Source organism: Aulonocara sp. 'chitande type north' Nkhata Bay, linkage group LG14 (genome assembly GCF_057382095.1).
Source record: "Aulonocara sp. 'chitande type north' Nkhata Bay isolate Kocher_YH1m ecotype deep benthic linkage group LG14, A_spYH_male_GT1.1, whole genome shotgun sequence".
NCBI classification, from domain to species: Eukaryota; Metazoa; Chordata; class Actinopteri; order Cichliformes; family Cichlidae; genus Aulonocara; species Aulonocara sp. 'chitande type north' Nkhata Bay.
The window spans coordinates 19,669,892-19,687,601 of record NC_141357.1 but is presented as its reverse complement, the minus strand read 5'-3'; the positions used below and the strand labels follow the sequence as shown (position 1 = coordinate 19,687,601).

The 17,710-nt window shown below is 38.1% G+C and overlaps 1 protein-coding gene across 1 annotated transcript; it reads left to right on the top strand.

Annotated features, from left to right (window-relative positions):
* The first annotated feature begins 11,904 nt into the window (after positions 1-11,904).
* Positions 11,905-14,717, top strand: LOC147314475 (mRNA decay activator protein ZFP36L1). The gene is made up of 2 exons (XM_086261429.1): positions 11,905-12,008; positions 12,472-14,717. Exons 1-2 carry the CDS (start codon positions 11,976-11,978, stop codon positions 13,657-13,659), a joined length of 1,221 nt encoding a protein of 406 aa, XP_086117555.1. The 5' UTR covers positions 11,905-11,975; the 3' UTR covers positions 13,660-14,717.
* The last annotated feature ends 2,993 nt before the right edge of the window (positions 14,718-17,710 follow it).

Here is a 17,710-nt window from a genome sequence, read left to right as displayed (position 1 = left end):
GTGTTGTGCAGCTGGCACTGCGTTTCAGATGTGGTGAATAGAAACAGGCGAGCAAATATGGAGACTTCTTTCCTTCCTGGGTCCTCACTCCTTGGTGTGGTCGGTTATTTTCATTGACAAACACATTTGCCCCTCAAGTATTTTTACTTATTGTACATACCCTCTTGTCCATTCTGATAGTTGCTGACTGAGTCCTTATACTCATGATACATTGAAAAATTATCAATGAAAAAGTAGTACAAATGCACAGGAGGAAAAGTCGGGGCTGAACAGGTCAGTCACAGTTCCTGTGTGGATCCATCATAGGTAGGTTACGCTGTAGTGTTTCAGAGGGGTTTGCAGATAAGAAGTAGATAGTATAAATCCCCAGTAATTAATTTGGTGAAAGAAATGCCATTCCTGGAAGATCCATTGGACCATAAAAGTGTCTAAAGTCTTTATCGCTCTCTGATGACCCTAATAAAATACATTGTCTTGTTCCTTGATTTTTCTTTCTTTTAACTTCAAGTATTTTTGAAACACTTGCTGCTGTGTAAGCATTAATATAGGATCCTAAAACAGGACACTTATTTGTACTTGGTGACCTGTGAGATTTTTATGTAAGCTTAGCCTTTGTTTGAATTTTGGTTTTTATTTACTTTGCAATATATTACAATAAAGTTTTTTTTCTGTTTGTTTTTAACACCACTGGGACTGCAGCTGAAATAATGAAGCTAACATTATCCCACACACATCCAAACATGATGGAGTACTCAGTTGTAATAGCTCAGCCTCTCCCATGTCTTAATGACAAAGCTGTGATACTGACTCTGTTAAGTTACACAGCTGGCATTTTTACCAACTTTCCTTCCTGGCTTCAAATTACTTTATTAATATTTTTAGTCTTACTGACTTTAGAGCCTAAAGTATATGTGCATTCATACAGCACTTTAAATGCTATACTATTGTTTCATGAAAATATGAAAGGGGTAGTTAGACTGGGAAACAGCAGCCAGACTAATCAAGCTGACAACTGTGTTTGTGTGGCCAACTAGCCCAATTTCCCGCATCAGGGTAAATGAAGCAGGATAACAGAAAGATATCTTGGGTGTGTTGCTTAGCAGTCCAGGCCATAAAACTAGGACAAGATATCAGTGCTTGTCAGATTTCCCTTGCTGCTAACACCACCTGATTACAGGAATCCTGTTTTATTCACTAATGACAATGACACAACATGAACTCTGACCAGAAGTAGTAAATCGCAACTGGAATCTCAGCCATGGTGTCCCATTTCCTGTTAAATCTCAGCACGTTCTTGTTCACACAAACACCGGAAACCACATCACACATTAACAACAAACAAAATCCAAAAATAAAATAGTTTAAATACCCATAACAACACTTTTAGATTAAACTCTATCAACTGCCTCCTTGGGTTTCTAGAATTTGTCACTTTAAGGTTACTTTTTTCATTTCTTTATAATAGCTGTGAGCTAAACAAGCTTGTGGGACTTAAGGCAACAGGATTTTGTTCAGATGAGTTGGAGTCAGACTCAAAAAACAGAGTGAGACTGAAGTCAAGCCTAAATAAAATGAATAAATAAAAATATGCGTGCACAGCAGAGAAATTGAAGCATATATTGCACTCAAAGGTTTTTTTCTATAAGTAGCTAACATTGTCAGATTACTTGGGCTACCTAAAAAAACAAAACAAACTGGATGCTAAATAACAGGTGATTAAATCAGAGCATTAGTATGGGTACACAAAAAAGTACATGTTGTTCAAGAGACCCAAAGCATTCCAAACAACTATAGTATGACTACCCATATTGCAACATAACTCAGATCTTTTTTGTCTTGCACAAGTAGTTAAATGTCACGAGATACTCCCCTTTTTTCTCGTTTTACTTGCCAACTTGACAGGAACAGCAAGGAACTCATCACAAAATCTCCGCTTCTTCCACATGACTGGTCTTGCAAAAGTCAATTAGGCGTTTTTTTTAACTCTTTGCTGTGTGCTCATAATAAAACAAAAGTTTAAATGGGCCTTCAGATAAGATTAAATCAGTTCCACAGCAAAACTGGATTCTCAATCACTCGCATTCAGTTTGAAGGATTGAGACATAAAGCTGGTTTTTCTTTTTTGCAAAGTGACTATTCGTGAGGGGAAAAACTTCACACCAAGAAAGAAATGTGTTTGAGATGTGCATGAGAAATGTATAACTCAGTGGAGAAAACAGACCAGAAGCCTCCACAAGCACACACACGCACACACACACACACACACGCACACACACACACACACACACACACACACACACACACACACACACACACACACACACATACTAAGGCACACATCATCCAGATTTCACTCTTTTACAAGAAACCACAAGCTCTTACTGCCCAAAGGCAACAGAAGGCCAATAAATAACTTCTAAGTTCTAGCTGAAAACAAAAATAAAGTTTGGTTGCATTCGCAATTCTATGATGTCAAGAATATAAACTCTGTAAATAATCATATGTAAAGAAAGCTACTTTTGGCTCCCCATTTATTCAGAAGTGTTCCCCCACATCAGGTAACTCTATGTATTTGTTTTGACAGATTTCTTTTTCTTTTCTTCTTTTGTTTTTTTACACTGAATGTCCTTCCAGACAACCCCCGAGAGATTTGTGTCTCCTCCCAAAACAAACTGGAATTCTTTTTCTCGTTAGGCAATGTCATGACCTGTGAGTTTGTTACTTTCCTAGCCTTTCCCCATGCCCTTCAGTGTCACGTTTCAGCATGTTAGTCTGTGATAGGTGGTTGTCTTCTATGTCTTTTGTCTAGTTTCTGCATTGTTGTCTTTATTCTTTTCAGGTGTGTCTTGCCATTCAGGTGTTTCCTATTCTCATGATTACCCTTTAGTGTTTCTATGTGTATAAATAGTCCTGTCCTTGTGTTGTATTCTGTTATGCATATTTGGATTGTTTGACCCCTCTTCTTCTAATGATTGTTTATTCATTGTTTGCCCTGCCTGCCTCTTGAGTGTGTCCTAATTGGGTACTAATTCTACTCTCACTGACAATATGCTCCGACTACGAATAGGCCTAGCAGACACAGCCATCTTATCCAGGGAGCTAGGGAAAGAGGTGACCAGGTATTTTAGACTCTATCAATGGACCTTTTGTCCATGATGGGTGTATTGGACAAACATCTACAACTCTTCCAGTCTCAGGTGTAAAGAAAATTACAAACATTTGACCGAGAGTCTGCCTACCCCCCTGACGCCATATGTTCACAAGTTCGATCACTCCTTACTTTGTCCTTTCCAGCTTCCTGTTTGACTGACATGTTCTCAGGTGGTAAGGAGCCAGTTTTTCTCTGTTCCTCCACTGTCAACCTCAAAGAGGAAGCATAGCACTTGGTTATGCTGTTTACCACCACCTGGCATGTGATCACGCCATTTTTTGTGACACCCAAGCCTCTCTATACAATGGTCCACCCAAGGCCTTCTCACAGACTGCCCCACCCAGGGATTCCCCGTAGGCTGACCTGGTGCTGACTATAGCTCAGCGACCAAAGTAGGCAAGTCCTGCACAGTCCCGGCTGCCTGACCCTGTTAACTTTAAGTATCCTGAGTCAGAGTTGGTGTTGCCCAAGCAAATTTTGTGACAGGTGACCTTTGTGCGCCACTACTCAAGGAGCCACTGAAAATAATCAGAATCAATCAATAATAAACAACTAAAACCTGCTTGTTGATAGGACTGATTTTACATCTATAGTTAGCCCCATAAGCTTTGGGACAATTAAATATTTATTTGCAGTTTTACTTCTTCACTGAACAACAACATCATTTTAAATCAACAAAAAACAATCAAGATGTAAAGTCCAGACTTTTAGCTTTAATTCAATGGCTTTAACATAAGCCTATTATTTAATGAGCAATTAAGTAGATAAAAAAGCTGGGAAGTTTTGAACTTGTTGTCGGAATAATTTTTGCAAGAATTATCAGTATTAGGTACAAAGAGAAGGAGGCCATCATTAGGATGAAAAACCAAAACCTAATGTTATGGACTTAAAGCTACAATGATGGTGGTTTGATCTGATTTAGTTTGGTTTATGTTTTATTACTTTTTTTTTCTTTTTCTTTTTTTTGTCAGGTGTAGAGATATTACTGTATAGGCCTGTCTTATTCCTGAACAATGTTGTAGTTCACAACACAGTTTTCACTTTTTTACATTAACACAAAAAATAGACGCCTTTAAAGGAACCTTTTGGTACAGTCGGACTTGTTGCATGTTATGTTGTTTATCTGCATTACACCTTAACCTACCATTGAAAAACAATCTGCAGAAGCAGGTTTGACCAGTCCAGCCTCATGCTGATCTGTGTCACATGATAAACCTTTACCTTGTTTACATCTTATGTCCCTTTTGTCTATTTTTCCATCTAACTAAAGTCTAAGTATAAAACTTTGTTTTGTCTTGAAAGATATAATTTCATAGCTCTGTATTTGTTCACCTGTGCAGTTTTAATAATGGAATTTAATAATGTGAAACTGGGATTTGTATTATTATAGGTTATTTGTATAGAACATAACAAATTTAGTAGACGAATTGTCATGAAAACAAGATAACACACAAACAATTATATTGCCATTAATTAATAAAATAACAAACAGAATTCATATTTTTATATCCAAATTGAACAGGCACACTGTAATTTCAGAAATCAGTAATTAATTAAGCATAACATGCAACCACTAAAACAATTTTTTCTGTTCAGGATTGCAAGTGAATAACTGTAACTTGGCATCTTAATCAAAAAATAATGTGGTCTACTAGTTTTCTGCTTTTTTGTAAAAAACTAAATTTGAAAACTAATGGATAAAAATTATAATTATCTTTTAGCAAAAACATTTGATTAAAGATTTTGGATATAGTGGTGGATTAGCCATTACAGAAACATGAAAAAAAAAGATTTTGATAATTATCAGTACTGTTAATTTAGGGGAAAGGTACCATAAACGTTACATTTGTAACAAGCTGTTCATTTTCTGTATGATAAATCTTCATATAGCTGCATAAATTGATTTAGTGTAAATTAGTTTTGACACCGACTTTTGAAATCTTTTGTAGAAAAAGATTATTCACACCAGTCTCCAGCTCAGACGTAGTAAAAAAGAAACTGAAGCTAAAAGCACTGGAACATGATTGAAAATAGTTTCAATAATTGAGAAAGAAAAACACGGCAGAAAGTCTAACAAATGACAGTCTGTTTGTTGTCTCACACGGATGACACATACGCAAATCATTGTGATGAGTCATCATCTATTTTGACCCCCAGATTACTGGTAATTACTTGTAGCATACGGCAGCATATGAACCGAACAGACACATACGCCTGCAGTTGTTACAAAATGTGGGGATTTTGAACAGATGGCTTTAGTCATCCTCAGAGTAGTACCTAACTTACCTAAATTTAATGTACTGTGTTTGTTTAATGTGAAGTATGGTTCCTAAATTTACAAGTGTTTCATATTAGATTCACAAGTTTCTGAGACCCTTACTTAATCAGTAAGACTTTATTTTTCTCTCAAAAAAAAACTAATAAAATAACACAATAGATTTTTTTTTAATGAATTGCAAAACTCAAACTAAATACATTAAATTAAAAGTCATACATGCTTTTTTTTTCTTTTCTTTTTTTTTTTACAAACAATTGAGTTTCAGAAGATTTCATGGTTTAGGCTTTACTTGTTACTTGCTTTGTTATATTCACAGTTTAAGTCATACACTGGTACAGTACGACATCACTGTGGAATTTAACACTTTGTTGTTTGTAGAAATGTATTATTAACAGTCACCTGTGAAGCATAATGAATGAATAAATAAATAAATAAGACTAAAAAAGAAAAACACTAACAAAAGGACCCTATAGAATTATCTGGCAAAACCAATTATGTTTGGCACATCAGTCAATTCAGATCATGATTCTGATTGTAAAGCTGCCAGACAAGACTGTCTTTTAAAAAAATACAAACAAACAAGAAAAAAACAAAACAAAATCACACACATAGAAACCTCGCCTCACTAAGGGTACAAGAACCGTAAAGCAGCACCAAAACAAGCACAAACACCACAGTTGTTTGAATCCATAAATCTCAAACTCTAACAAAAAGTAGCACTTACATTTTGAAAGATGTAAAACATATTGGCAGATGACTCATGAGTGATGACGTCACACGCTACAGTCAACATTTACTACATTACTGGTCTGCCGTGTCAAACTGCATGCCTTCACACATAATTCCAGGTAACGACCTCACACTTTTGCTTTATGGGAACATTTCTGCATGTGGCCTTCAGCTATATTCTCATTCACTGAGACTCCCTAAACTGAAAATTTTGTATCCATTACACGTTGTCTCTGTGGCACTGCTAAGTGACACTAAGCCCAAACCCAGAGTAAAGATTATGAGGGAATCTCTGGAAAATTTTGTCATCCATAAGAGCTCCATAGAATTGCCTGGGTTTTTTATCCATTTAATATTTATTGTTCTTAATTTTTTTTTTTTGCAATCTCTCTTGATATAGGGTATCACTTTGGTAAAAATCTGGTTCTTTAGTGCATTTAGCACTTGTTTTTTTCTGACCTTTGGCAAATAAATAATTATAAATGGTTAATTAAATAAATATGAAGATAATCCCATGAAAAACATGAACAGTTTCATTAAATTTGAGAGAGAGAGAGATGTATATATATACTTTTTTAATGTAGCATATTTAGCATATTGAAAACAACCTCAGTACAAGCTATGCAAAATACAAAATACACATTATACATAAAAGTCAACAATAAATATACACTAAAGTACACAATTAAGTTATTAAAAATGAATGTCAATTAAAAAAAACAATAATAGAAGTCAATACACCTGCGTTTGCACAATGAAAGCAAAAAATAAAACCTGCTAGGACTAGAATCGAAAGCAGGCGAGACTAAACAGGTTTTCGCAGTGTGACTAAGTGATTGGGAAACTCTTATGTTAAAAGTTGTTGTTCATTGTTTACAGTGTTCTGGAGATTTTAAATGATTTTCATGCACCACGCTGTTTACCTCCTCAGCTCTAAATCAGCATCTATAGTCTGACATTAGTCAGGACCTTTTGTTCTTTCAGTTCTTATAAAGACCACTTTTGTTAAGTCAAATGATCCTCATTTTAACACGTCTTTGCATATTCTCAGTACACTGTGGTACTGTGTGGTCAGTGCACTTCCGGTGCACCCCACACAGAAGAATCCATAATTGTTACATAGATAAAGATGGAAAAACAGTGCGTCTGGGATTCATTTGGGGAGACAGGTACTTTCCCTCATCATAATGTCAGCAGCTAAAATCCCTTCCCCCCTCCCTTCTAATGCTCCTATTTCTCCTCTTCGTTCGCAATTCCCTCCGTGGCCTTTCACCGTGATGAATCAGCTATTAAATTTAGAATCAGGAGCAGCTTGGCTTCATCATATTTCTGTGTCAGCCATATTAGCTTTGCAAACCTGCTCCACAGCTGTCGCTAAGTAACTGCTGAACCTGTGCCCATTTAGGCGTGCAATGTTTGGCATGTCACCATAGCAATGTTATGGAGGGCATGATTAAATATTTGCAAAGTATCTCTTATTAGAGAGACAAGCTGGCCAGAGCGTATTTATCGGTGGCTTTACTTACAACTTGACCTAAGACAGAGGGACAGAGGAAATGAAAGGCTAAAGAGATAAAGCCGGAGAAGCTTCTATGCAAATAAGTACACAGAGGCAGTATGGAAACCATAGCAGGTTGGGTGTTCCCATATATGTTGACCTCACCTGCCAGTCATCTTGAACCACATGATGATGACTTGGCAGTTCACAGCCATCCGTGGTGAGTCAAACACCTAAAAAGTTCCCTCCAGTTTCCCTCCTCTATGTTGTTTCTTGAATAATGAACCTTGAGGAATAAAATACAGCATGTTTGGGTGTATTTACTATTCTTTCTTTTTTTTCTTTTTTTTTGTGTATTTACTATTCTAGTATATTTTTGCCAGCTAGAGATATTTTCAAGATTGAAAATTTTCTCACCAGCTCTGTAATTAGGCTATAAATTATCACCCACTAAGCTGCAGGGATAACATTATCTAAAATTCCCCCAGGAGACTTTCTATATATCTTTAAAGAGTGATCTATTTTGCAAAGGCGGGTTAATGTAAAAGCCAATCGTATAGGGGATGGTTAAAAGGGTAAACACAGGCCTGTTTTAGTTAATGACCCATCTGTACATCTAAGTGACCGGCAAAGCTAAAGAATTAAGAGCTGATGTGGGTACAGAACTGCATAAAATTCATACTGCAGCACATTCCTTTCATAAGGCAACAAATAAAAAGATAAAAATCATATTGTAAAGATTTTCCATTTCATAATAAATTTATATTAGGGGATACGGGAATAATACAAATATGCATATTTGCATTGCATGGTGGATTTTCTCCCCACATATATTGAATGTTTGCTTTCAAGTCTGGGCTTTTTACCTGTGGAAAATGACCTACTGGCATTACTCGATGTTTAAATAAACCTCATGAGCACTCAAAATCTCATTGGTACTTAACTTATTTTTCTGTGGATTAGTCCCAATCTTACAAAGTATTGTCTTCATTTCTCATATTACAATTTTCCCACAGTTTCCTGCCTCATAGGGACAATTTCCTTTGAATTAAATGTGCGATCATGTTCTAACATGTTACAAGACCTCAAGTCTGCTGGTGTGTCACTAAAATCATCCTAGTGGAAAACTTGGCATTGGGCACAGACTCTCTTAGTCACCAAGGAAAGAAAAAACACAACAAGAACCTGGAAAGCACCATCAGCATTTTTTCTGAATATAACTCTACGTGACACTCCCTGTTAAAGAGAAAATCTATGCAACCGGGAAGACTTTCATTAGAAACCAGTAGAGTAAGGTAACCCACACTTAGACATACAAACAAAGGAAAGATATACATATACAAGATGTCAGTGCTGGTATTTTGCATCCCTCATGTCTGTGCCCGCTTACTTGCCTGCTGACGAACTAAATTTTTCAGCAAAGATGGGAACAATTGTTGCATGCCCTCTTGACAGACTTTTTTGTATCAAATGCAGCGGGGTTATTTATATGTAGCTGCAGTTATTAATAGCTGAACATGAGAGGCTCGTTTGGCTTGAGTTGCACTGTTAGTGTCGGCGTGCAGGTGAGGCCTGTGAGTTGTGTACATGATATAGATTGCGATTCTCACCAAACCCTCTTGCACATTTATACAACATGGTACCCAAGAATGATTTAAAACCAAAATAAAAGCAACTCATCTCAGTAACTTAAAAAACTCAAACATTATGCATTTAACAGTGAGAAAACTTAGGCTCAAAAACATATACAGAGAGCTGTTGTGAGGGAGTACACTTAAGAAAGTACAGTGAGAGCAAGAAGAGCATCCAAGTGTTCTGGCGGTAACTTGTAACGAAACTCTATGGTTGGCTATGGCTCAGTGTTTCTTGAAACAGAAGTGGGAACTTTAATCACGCTCTTAATTTACTAGCAATGTACTTCTGTATTTTCATTTTCTGCTTTGGTTTAATTTACTAGACTTATGTTGTATGTGAAGATATCTTTTGCAAGGTTAATCCAGTCTTACCCTTTATGCATTAATAATTCCCCTGTTTAAGCAAAACTCTTTAATTTCAGTTGGGAGCTACGTTTGATTTGGAGTGAAGGATTTGCTTAGTCTGTTAATTTTACCAAAGTGTTTGAATACTTTTGATTTACAATGCAAAGTTGTTGGGTTTTTTTTAAAAATCCTTGTGGCTCTTCTCACGGCACCCACCTTCTGTTTACTGTGACTTTTCTACTGTTTCACAACTGTGATCAGAATATATTTGCCATCATTTACTAGACTAAATATGACTCATGTGACTTGATGACGCAGCAGTAGCGACAAAAAAAATCTGGTGTTTCATTTGGCTGATAACAGCGTAGCAGTTTCGCAGAAAAATAAGAAGCTATTAGATTTACTGACATGTGTGAAATGATGTACAAGTGCGTCTAAAAAAACCCCAAAAACGAGCATTAGAGATGCACGTGATAGTGTGTTCACTTATGCACTCAGTGCTTAACTGGGGCGCCTTTATTAAAAATTACCAATGTGTTGAAGCTTGTAGCAGTGCTGAGCTGTAACTAAAGCCCAGGTTGCTTTGACAGTGGCCTCCAGCTCTTGTTAATTTTTTTTTTATTTTGAGGTGGATTTGGAGGGTGAGGGAGTCTCATCTTCTGCCTTATGATAGCCCACTATGGGGGATTTCTAAGATATCAGGAACGTGACAGCTCTTGTGGTGGCTCCACTTCCTGTGAAGCTCTCCAAAGTTCTTGAGTTGACTTTTCTTGATAATCTTCTGTATGCAATCATCCCTGTTGCTTGTGCACCTTTTCCTATCATACTCTTCCCTTCAAGTCAAATTTCCATCAATAGCTTTTGATACTACGCTCCGTGAACAGGCAGCCATTTCACCAATAACCCTCTGTAGATTACTCTCCTTGTAGACAGTGTTAGTGGTCATCGTCTGTTAACGGTCTTCACCATGGCTGTGGTTGAATTGACTCAACTAGACCAAGAGACATGTGATATTTATATTTTATCACAGTCTTAATCAGCAAAATGCAAATGAAAAAGGGCTTGAAATCTTCTGCTTCATGTGTCAGGGTACAGACTATATGAACATTTATTGTTCACACTTGACACTGTGTGAAACCGATCCATGCAATGTGTGAATCACAGAGTGTTTCTACAGTCGTACTATACAAAAAAAAAAAATCACCCCAGAATATTATAAACAAGTTAAGTGTTAATGTAACATGTTTTTAATGCCTGTGAGAAAGACAGAAAAACATAGCTAACGCAATGCTCACTGTGGAAAGAAAAAATGGTTAAACACTAATAACAATATGCTTCTGGTAATTACTTTTGTTTTGTTTGTGAAGTTTATGTGTCAGCTTCATTTCCACTGTGGGCCATCCAAAGTGGGGTATGTGTGCAAACCTTGCATTAAAACAGCTTTAAAAACGTGTGGCTACACATGACGTGAAGGAGTTATTCACCACATTCTACTACCAATAAGAGACCACTATTGGTTTCTTTCATCTGTAATCAATGCTTCTATTGTCTGTGTTCTGGTAATGGTTAGACTCTGCTGGAGCTCTGGTGCACAGCAGAAACCAGACCACAGATGGGGAAATGTCTGCATGTATTCTGGTAAACAAGAAAGCACAGTGATGTATATGTAACGTAATGTGAGCAAAAGATATAGTGTAGAGGCGACACGGGATTTGATCAGAGATGATTGATGGCACTTCCAGAAAGCTGGGCATTAGTCATATATGAGTATATGGCTGCATATGTTTATTACTATCTATTAACTACTACAGACTATAGAACAGATGTGCCTGTACTTTGAGATGAAAGGAGTCAGTGTATTCATCTTAAATAAACAGCCTTCCTTGCCACTTTACATTGAGCGCTTTGGGTTTTAAAAAGTATCACAGAGTTTGTGCGGTTAAAAATCATTCACACTAATTGGTACAGAATAAGAGCAAAAACAGCAAAACAAGTGTGCGCCGTTCTAGGTTTGGAGTGGGTATGAGAGCTATGTAAATAGGCCCCCTTGCCTACGAAACTGACACATTTCACGCAACTAGTTAAAAATACACTGTTTTCTTTCTTCTCTTCCTCTCTCTCTCTCTTCTACCGTTTAAGTCCCGCCCATCTCTTAGCTCATATGAAACTTGAGGCAGCAGCAGCGTCATCCCGGAAGGGGGAATGGAAACTCCTCCCAGTATAGGAGGGGCTTTTAAATAGACTTAAAAGGAGAGGCTCGACCATTAACTTTTAAGACTGGACATATATCCAACAGTCAACTGGAGTTCAGACCCGAGTCCTTAACTTGTTGCCAAAAGGATGTCCGAAATGCTCGACGATATCTTAACAAAGGTGAGTCAAACTACTTCAGTGTTTTGTTTTTGTTTTGAAAAACCCTTTTTCTAGTTGGTGGGTGGCGTGGCTTAGGCGCTCTGACTGTAACACTTTGAAAAGGTGTTTTGATGCGAACACCTTTTGAAATGACAGAGGGTCTCCTCACTTTGTGATTTAAGACATAATGAGGTGACTAAGACGGTCAGCTGCTCAGTTGGTTGTGTGCCCTAGTTTAATCTTCCTGTATCAGTAAACTAATGGAAAATCACAAACTATGATTTTATTCATTTATATTATTTCAGTTAATCTCAATTTAATTTGGCTACATTATTGTTATTGTTGTTGTTATTATTTGTTTGGCATTTATGTAACCCAATATCCTAAATAAAGCTTTATAGAAAGACTTTGAAAATGTTCAGCATTTCATTAATATTAGACATATATTGTTTTGGATTCTAACAGTCTCCTCTGTCTGTTACAGAACTTGATCAACCTGGCCTTGAACGAAGTCTCAGGGCAGAGCCATCGGTCTGCCCCCTTTTTCACCCCTTCCCCTCCTGGCTCTCTGAGCCTCAACATGAGCACTGAGCATGTTAATAATGACGACACTGGCAGCTCTCTCTGGCCAACCATCTGGGGCCCGGCCCCTGTCTCCACAAAGAAACAGCTACCTTTCCGTCCCGATCGCTCCATGAGTCTAACTGAATCCAGCAGCAGCCTTCTCTCTTCGTTTGGACAGCTGAAGAACTCAGAGCTGTTTCCCTCAGGCCCTACTGCTACTACTGTGCCTCCCCCACCAGGCTTCCCTCCCTCATCTACTGTTTCTGCCCAGACCCCACCAATGGTGTCCTCTAACCGTTACAAAACTGAGCTGTGCCGTGGCTTCCAGGAGACTGGCAGCTGCAAGTATGGCAGCAAATGCCAGTTTGCCCATGGTGAGGCAGAACTAAGAGGACTGTACCGCCACCCCAAATACAAGACAGAGCCCTGCAGAACCTTCTATAACTTTGGCTACTGCCCCTATGGTTCACGCTGCCACTTCATCCATGAGGAGAAAATCAGCGATGGTCCGTTACTGTCTGCCAAATTCCAGCGGCAGCAAACTACCACAACACCCAGTGTTCACAATCCACGGCACCAGCTCCGCCAGAGTGTCAGCTTCGCTGGGTTTCTGGGCTCTTCTCGCAGCTCCTCCCCTCCATCATTCGCCTCGGTCTTCGGTGATCCTAACCAGGGTTTCAGCCGTGCTCCCTCTGTTTCTCCACCTCCTGCTGACCTTCTCTCCCCAGTGTTTGACTCTGTGCAGCGTGAGGCAGCAGCATTCCCGTTTGGCAGCCAGCAAACCCGTATGAGCGCTGGAGACATCCATAACATTCCTCTCATCTTGGAGCCACAGGTCTCACGTTGCGTGTGTGGTCATGGAAATAATTTCAGTAGCAACAACAGCAGTGTCTTCACCAACGTGAAGGACGGGCAGCACCAGGACAGCAGTATGCTGTTTCCAGCTGCTGGAACATTCGTAAAGCCTTCACTGCAGCGTTTCTCCTCTGAGGACTCCCTGGAGGAGTCCTACAGCAGCAGCAGTTCCAGTGGAACCGAGTCTCCGACCTTTGATGGCTCAGCCACCAAGAGGCTCACTGTGTTTGAACGCCTATCCCTGTCTGACTAAATGGATCCAAAGGGAAATAACAAAAGATAAATGACTTTCTTTTTAACTTTTCTGTCTATCTGGACTTTCATCAGCACCAGAACGGTTCAGAACAAGTCGACAATAACACTTAAAGTTCTTAATTTATGTGTGTAAAGTTGAGCTCATCTTAGACTAACTACACATACTGAGATGATTTAAGTACCCAAATGTTATCAATCTATTTTTATACATAACATGTAGCTTATAAGACCTATATATGCGGTCTTCCGTCAAAATTAACTCATCTGCAGGTCTTGACATTACCGGTGAATGTTGGTAGTGATCAAAATAGCTTTGGTGATAATCAGTGATTCCTGTGCCTTGAATATTTTCCCTACCTAATAGGCTATTTATGCTCTGTGCCACAAACAGTATGTTTGATTCAGTAGCCTTTACCAGTGAGACCTGACATGTGTCTGTGATATGCACTTTACAGCTAATTCTAAAGGGAGAACCTGTCAAATCTCTCAGTAGCATTCAACCAAAGCTTCGTTCTTCACTCTGTCTGTGTGTGGACGTGTGTGCGCGTGTGGGCCTTGTACAGAATATGCATGTGAGAGTGTATGTGTGTGTCTGTCGTTTTGTAGACGTGGAAGCAAATACAACTTGCAGAATGCACAAAGATCAAAGTGCTCTAATACAAATAAGGTATGTCAGTGAATTCAAATCTGAATATATACACTTAATAACATTTGATTCTGTAAAACATTCTGTAATATTTGCTACTTTGTAAATTGCACACTATCTTTTATTTCCCCCCTTGTGTTTGACAGCCTGGTTCAGGGAACACCGCAGTATTCCTTTTGGGTATTGGTTACCTTGTGTTGTTTAACTTAAACTGATATATTTATTATGATATTTATTTGCATTTAGAGAAAATTGTATTTTGTACTTTATTTATGGAAAAAAAACTTCACTGTTTGTGAAATGCAAATGTGAGAAAAAGCAAAGTAGAAAAGATAATCTTATATTTTTGATTGCCTGAAAATAAGAAAAATACATTTTAAAAAAAAATTCTCAATAAAGAAATGATTGTACGCTGATGTTTTGGACTCGTGTTATTTACAGCTTATGCATTCACATGCGGAGTTCAGGAACTTCCTGTAGTTACAGCAAGGAAAGAAGATGTGTACCGATGAAGGCCTAGTTCTGTTAAGTGTTTCAGTTAGACACATTGGAGCTGGGCTTCCCCTTAAATGGAAGCAACCATTATTAACCTCTGGGGGGTCCTAGAAAAATGCATACACTATTGGTCTTAGAGCCACAAATCAACCACGCCATAAAAAGTGCTATAAAAAGATTATATATTAATATTTTTTTCCACTTTAAATTAGCCAGTCTGTTAAAACTACTTCTCCCTGAAATATTCATACAAAGTTTTAATTATAGTTTCGTTGTTTTAAGGGTTAGGGTTAGGGTTAGCACCAACATGTATTTCGATCCACTTTTATTTTTTTTTCGCAGGAGCATAAAAAGCCCCCCAGGCGGCCAGCTGCTGGCAAGCTCCCCACAAAGACTGAAGGTGGAACGATCACGATCCCTTTAACCGTAATTAATCTGCAGTGAAAAATAGCGTTTATAATGGGTTTCAATGGGGCACAAATCGACCACTAAGACCAATAGTGTAAGTTTGTCTGTAGCTTAGCCACTGAAGCTAATTTCCGGAAGTCATACTGGAATTTTAATAGTAAATGTGACCAAACTTTTTTTTGCAGACTTTCGCTATATTCCATTCAACACAGTGCGAATGGCGTGTATACGAACAATGAAAAATGGCACAAATCGACCCAAGACCACCCAGAGGTTAAAACACCACTACTTTGACTTCTACGTGTGTTGGTAGGAAATCCTGTGTTTTCAGTAGCACCAGATTTTAAGAAATGGAGGGAAATTCACCTTTCCAGTAATCTGCTGAACCTCTGAACCCGAATCACAAATACTTTTTGAGGATTTTTTTCTACATTATTTGAAATGAGATCGAGATTTTGAATGCGCTAAAGCCTATACATGTTATACTTAAATATACATTCTGCTGCATTACAGCTAAATAATAACTAGTCTCCTGAATATGGAACCTTGACCTTTTGTCCTCCACTTTTTCTCTCCCGATTCTGTTTTGTGCCATACATCTTTGTTGTGTATACAGTCAGGTATTTAGATTACCGTGTTTATACGCACTATCACGCAGCTTTTTATTTCCAGGTAAAACCTGCAATGTTTTGGCAGCTCTTTGCAGCAGTGCATTAAATTGAATTTTGGATATTAGGGTATTGCTTTTAGTGTAACTGTTCAAAGCAAATGGAGAATTGCTTTTTACATATCAAAAAAGCATTTATCGAAAACTGAGCAGTGGGAAATCTCATGGAAGAAAAAAAATGATCTTTTTTCTGTCGTCACTTTCTGTAAGGCGCATTTACGAGTTAAGGAGGCGTTTGTTAAAACACTCTGTTGCAATTTCCATGTTACATTCCCCTTGAGACTGTTGCGCAAACTGCCCCCGCCCTCATACTGTCAAAGAAGTGTACACTGTCTAGCAAGATTGGGATCTGGAATAATAAAAGTCCTCCTTACAGTAACACCCAGAATATCTGAGAACACACACAGAAGAAGCACTTGTGGGAGATAAGTGTGAAATTGTCCGACACATTAACGAGATTAGGACAATAAAAACAACAAATCATTGATGTATCTGATTACAGTTTTGCAGCTTGTTGAGATAAATACGATGTGGGAATTTTTCCCATTTGATTTGAGATCTTTTGAATCAGGATTTCCAAGAAATGTGGGATGGTTCAATTCCCCCTCCAAGTTAAGAGCTTAAGAAATCAGTTTTGGAGACACTTCTTCCTACTAACTCGTATTACTGGTAACACTGTCATTGCTCTCCATCTGCTTCCACAAAAATTCTGGTGAGGTTTGTTTGTGGTGACCATACATGTTTATCCCAGCCACAGGATTATATGATAGTGACACTCGAATGACTTGAAAAGCTATAATAAAAAGAGTTTAGGCAACTTGTTTGCTGTCCGTCTCCTACATACTACAAATAACCAAGATCATTTAGTAACCAGAGTTACATGTAACCACATCACGGTGTCATGTGGTTATATAGTGTCGATACACATGATACTCCCAATATTAACAGAGTGACAGATGCGTTGCTTGTGTTGACATTTCCTGAATAAAAGTGAGTAAACTTCATCCACATTTGCAAACTTCACTAATCTGAACAAAACACCGCAACCTTAGGAAATCATGAGTGAAAAACGTATGGCACACCTATCCCTAAGATAGCTCTGCTATGATCCTAACCCACACCCTTTATGTTCAAACAATAAAATCTAATTTATGACTGAAGCTCCATTTTTTTGTCAATTCTTTAGATTCTTTAAGGGCTGGATTTCAGACTCCAAGTGAACCTCATAGCCTTGTGCCTTCCAACTTTGTTCCCCTTCTGATCAATAGCAGGATGTGTTGCTATGGTGATGGACAATGACCACAAAGTGTAAACAGTAAGCCAAAAAAGCAGGAATGAGTGGGTGTTTGTGTGCTCACAATTTCACAGCCTGTTCTATAAGGCCAGACTGGTTAAAGTCCATTAACGTGTTCTTATGAGACCAAATAATGAAGACGAAAAAACTGTTTAATTTATTATTAACATAATTTTCTGTGAAAATATATGAAAATACAGAGAAGCTGGCCATTGTGGTTAAGTAATTTCTAATAGCTCACATGTGCAGCGAAGTGTACTTTTCCTGGAAGCATTTTAAGTCATAGTAATTAATCCGTTCAATTATTTCTTCTGTGTTTGTTTGACTCTTCGTTTCACGATGTCTTTAAGCCTGTTACAGTCATTTGAACTGCAACACACACACGGCTAACATAACCACTGCTTTCTGTGAAATAGTTATTGATCAACCATGGCTGTTACTGTCAAAACTGACCTTACCCAAGTCACCTGATTCTGAGCACTATACACGTAAGGCACGTACGCATGCATAGAGGAACACACAGACACACACACACATAC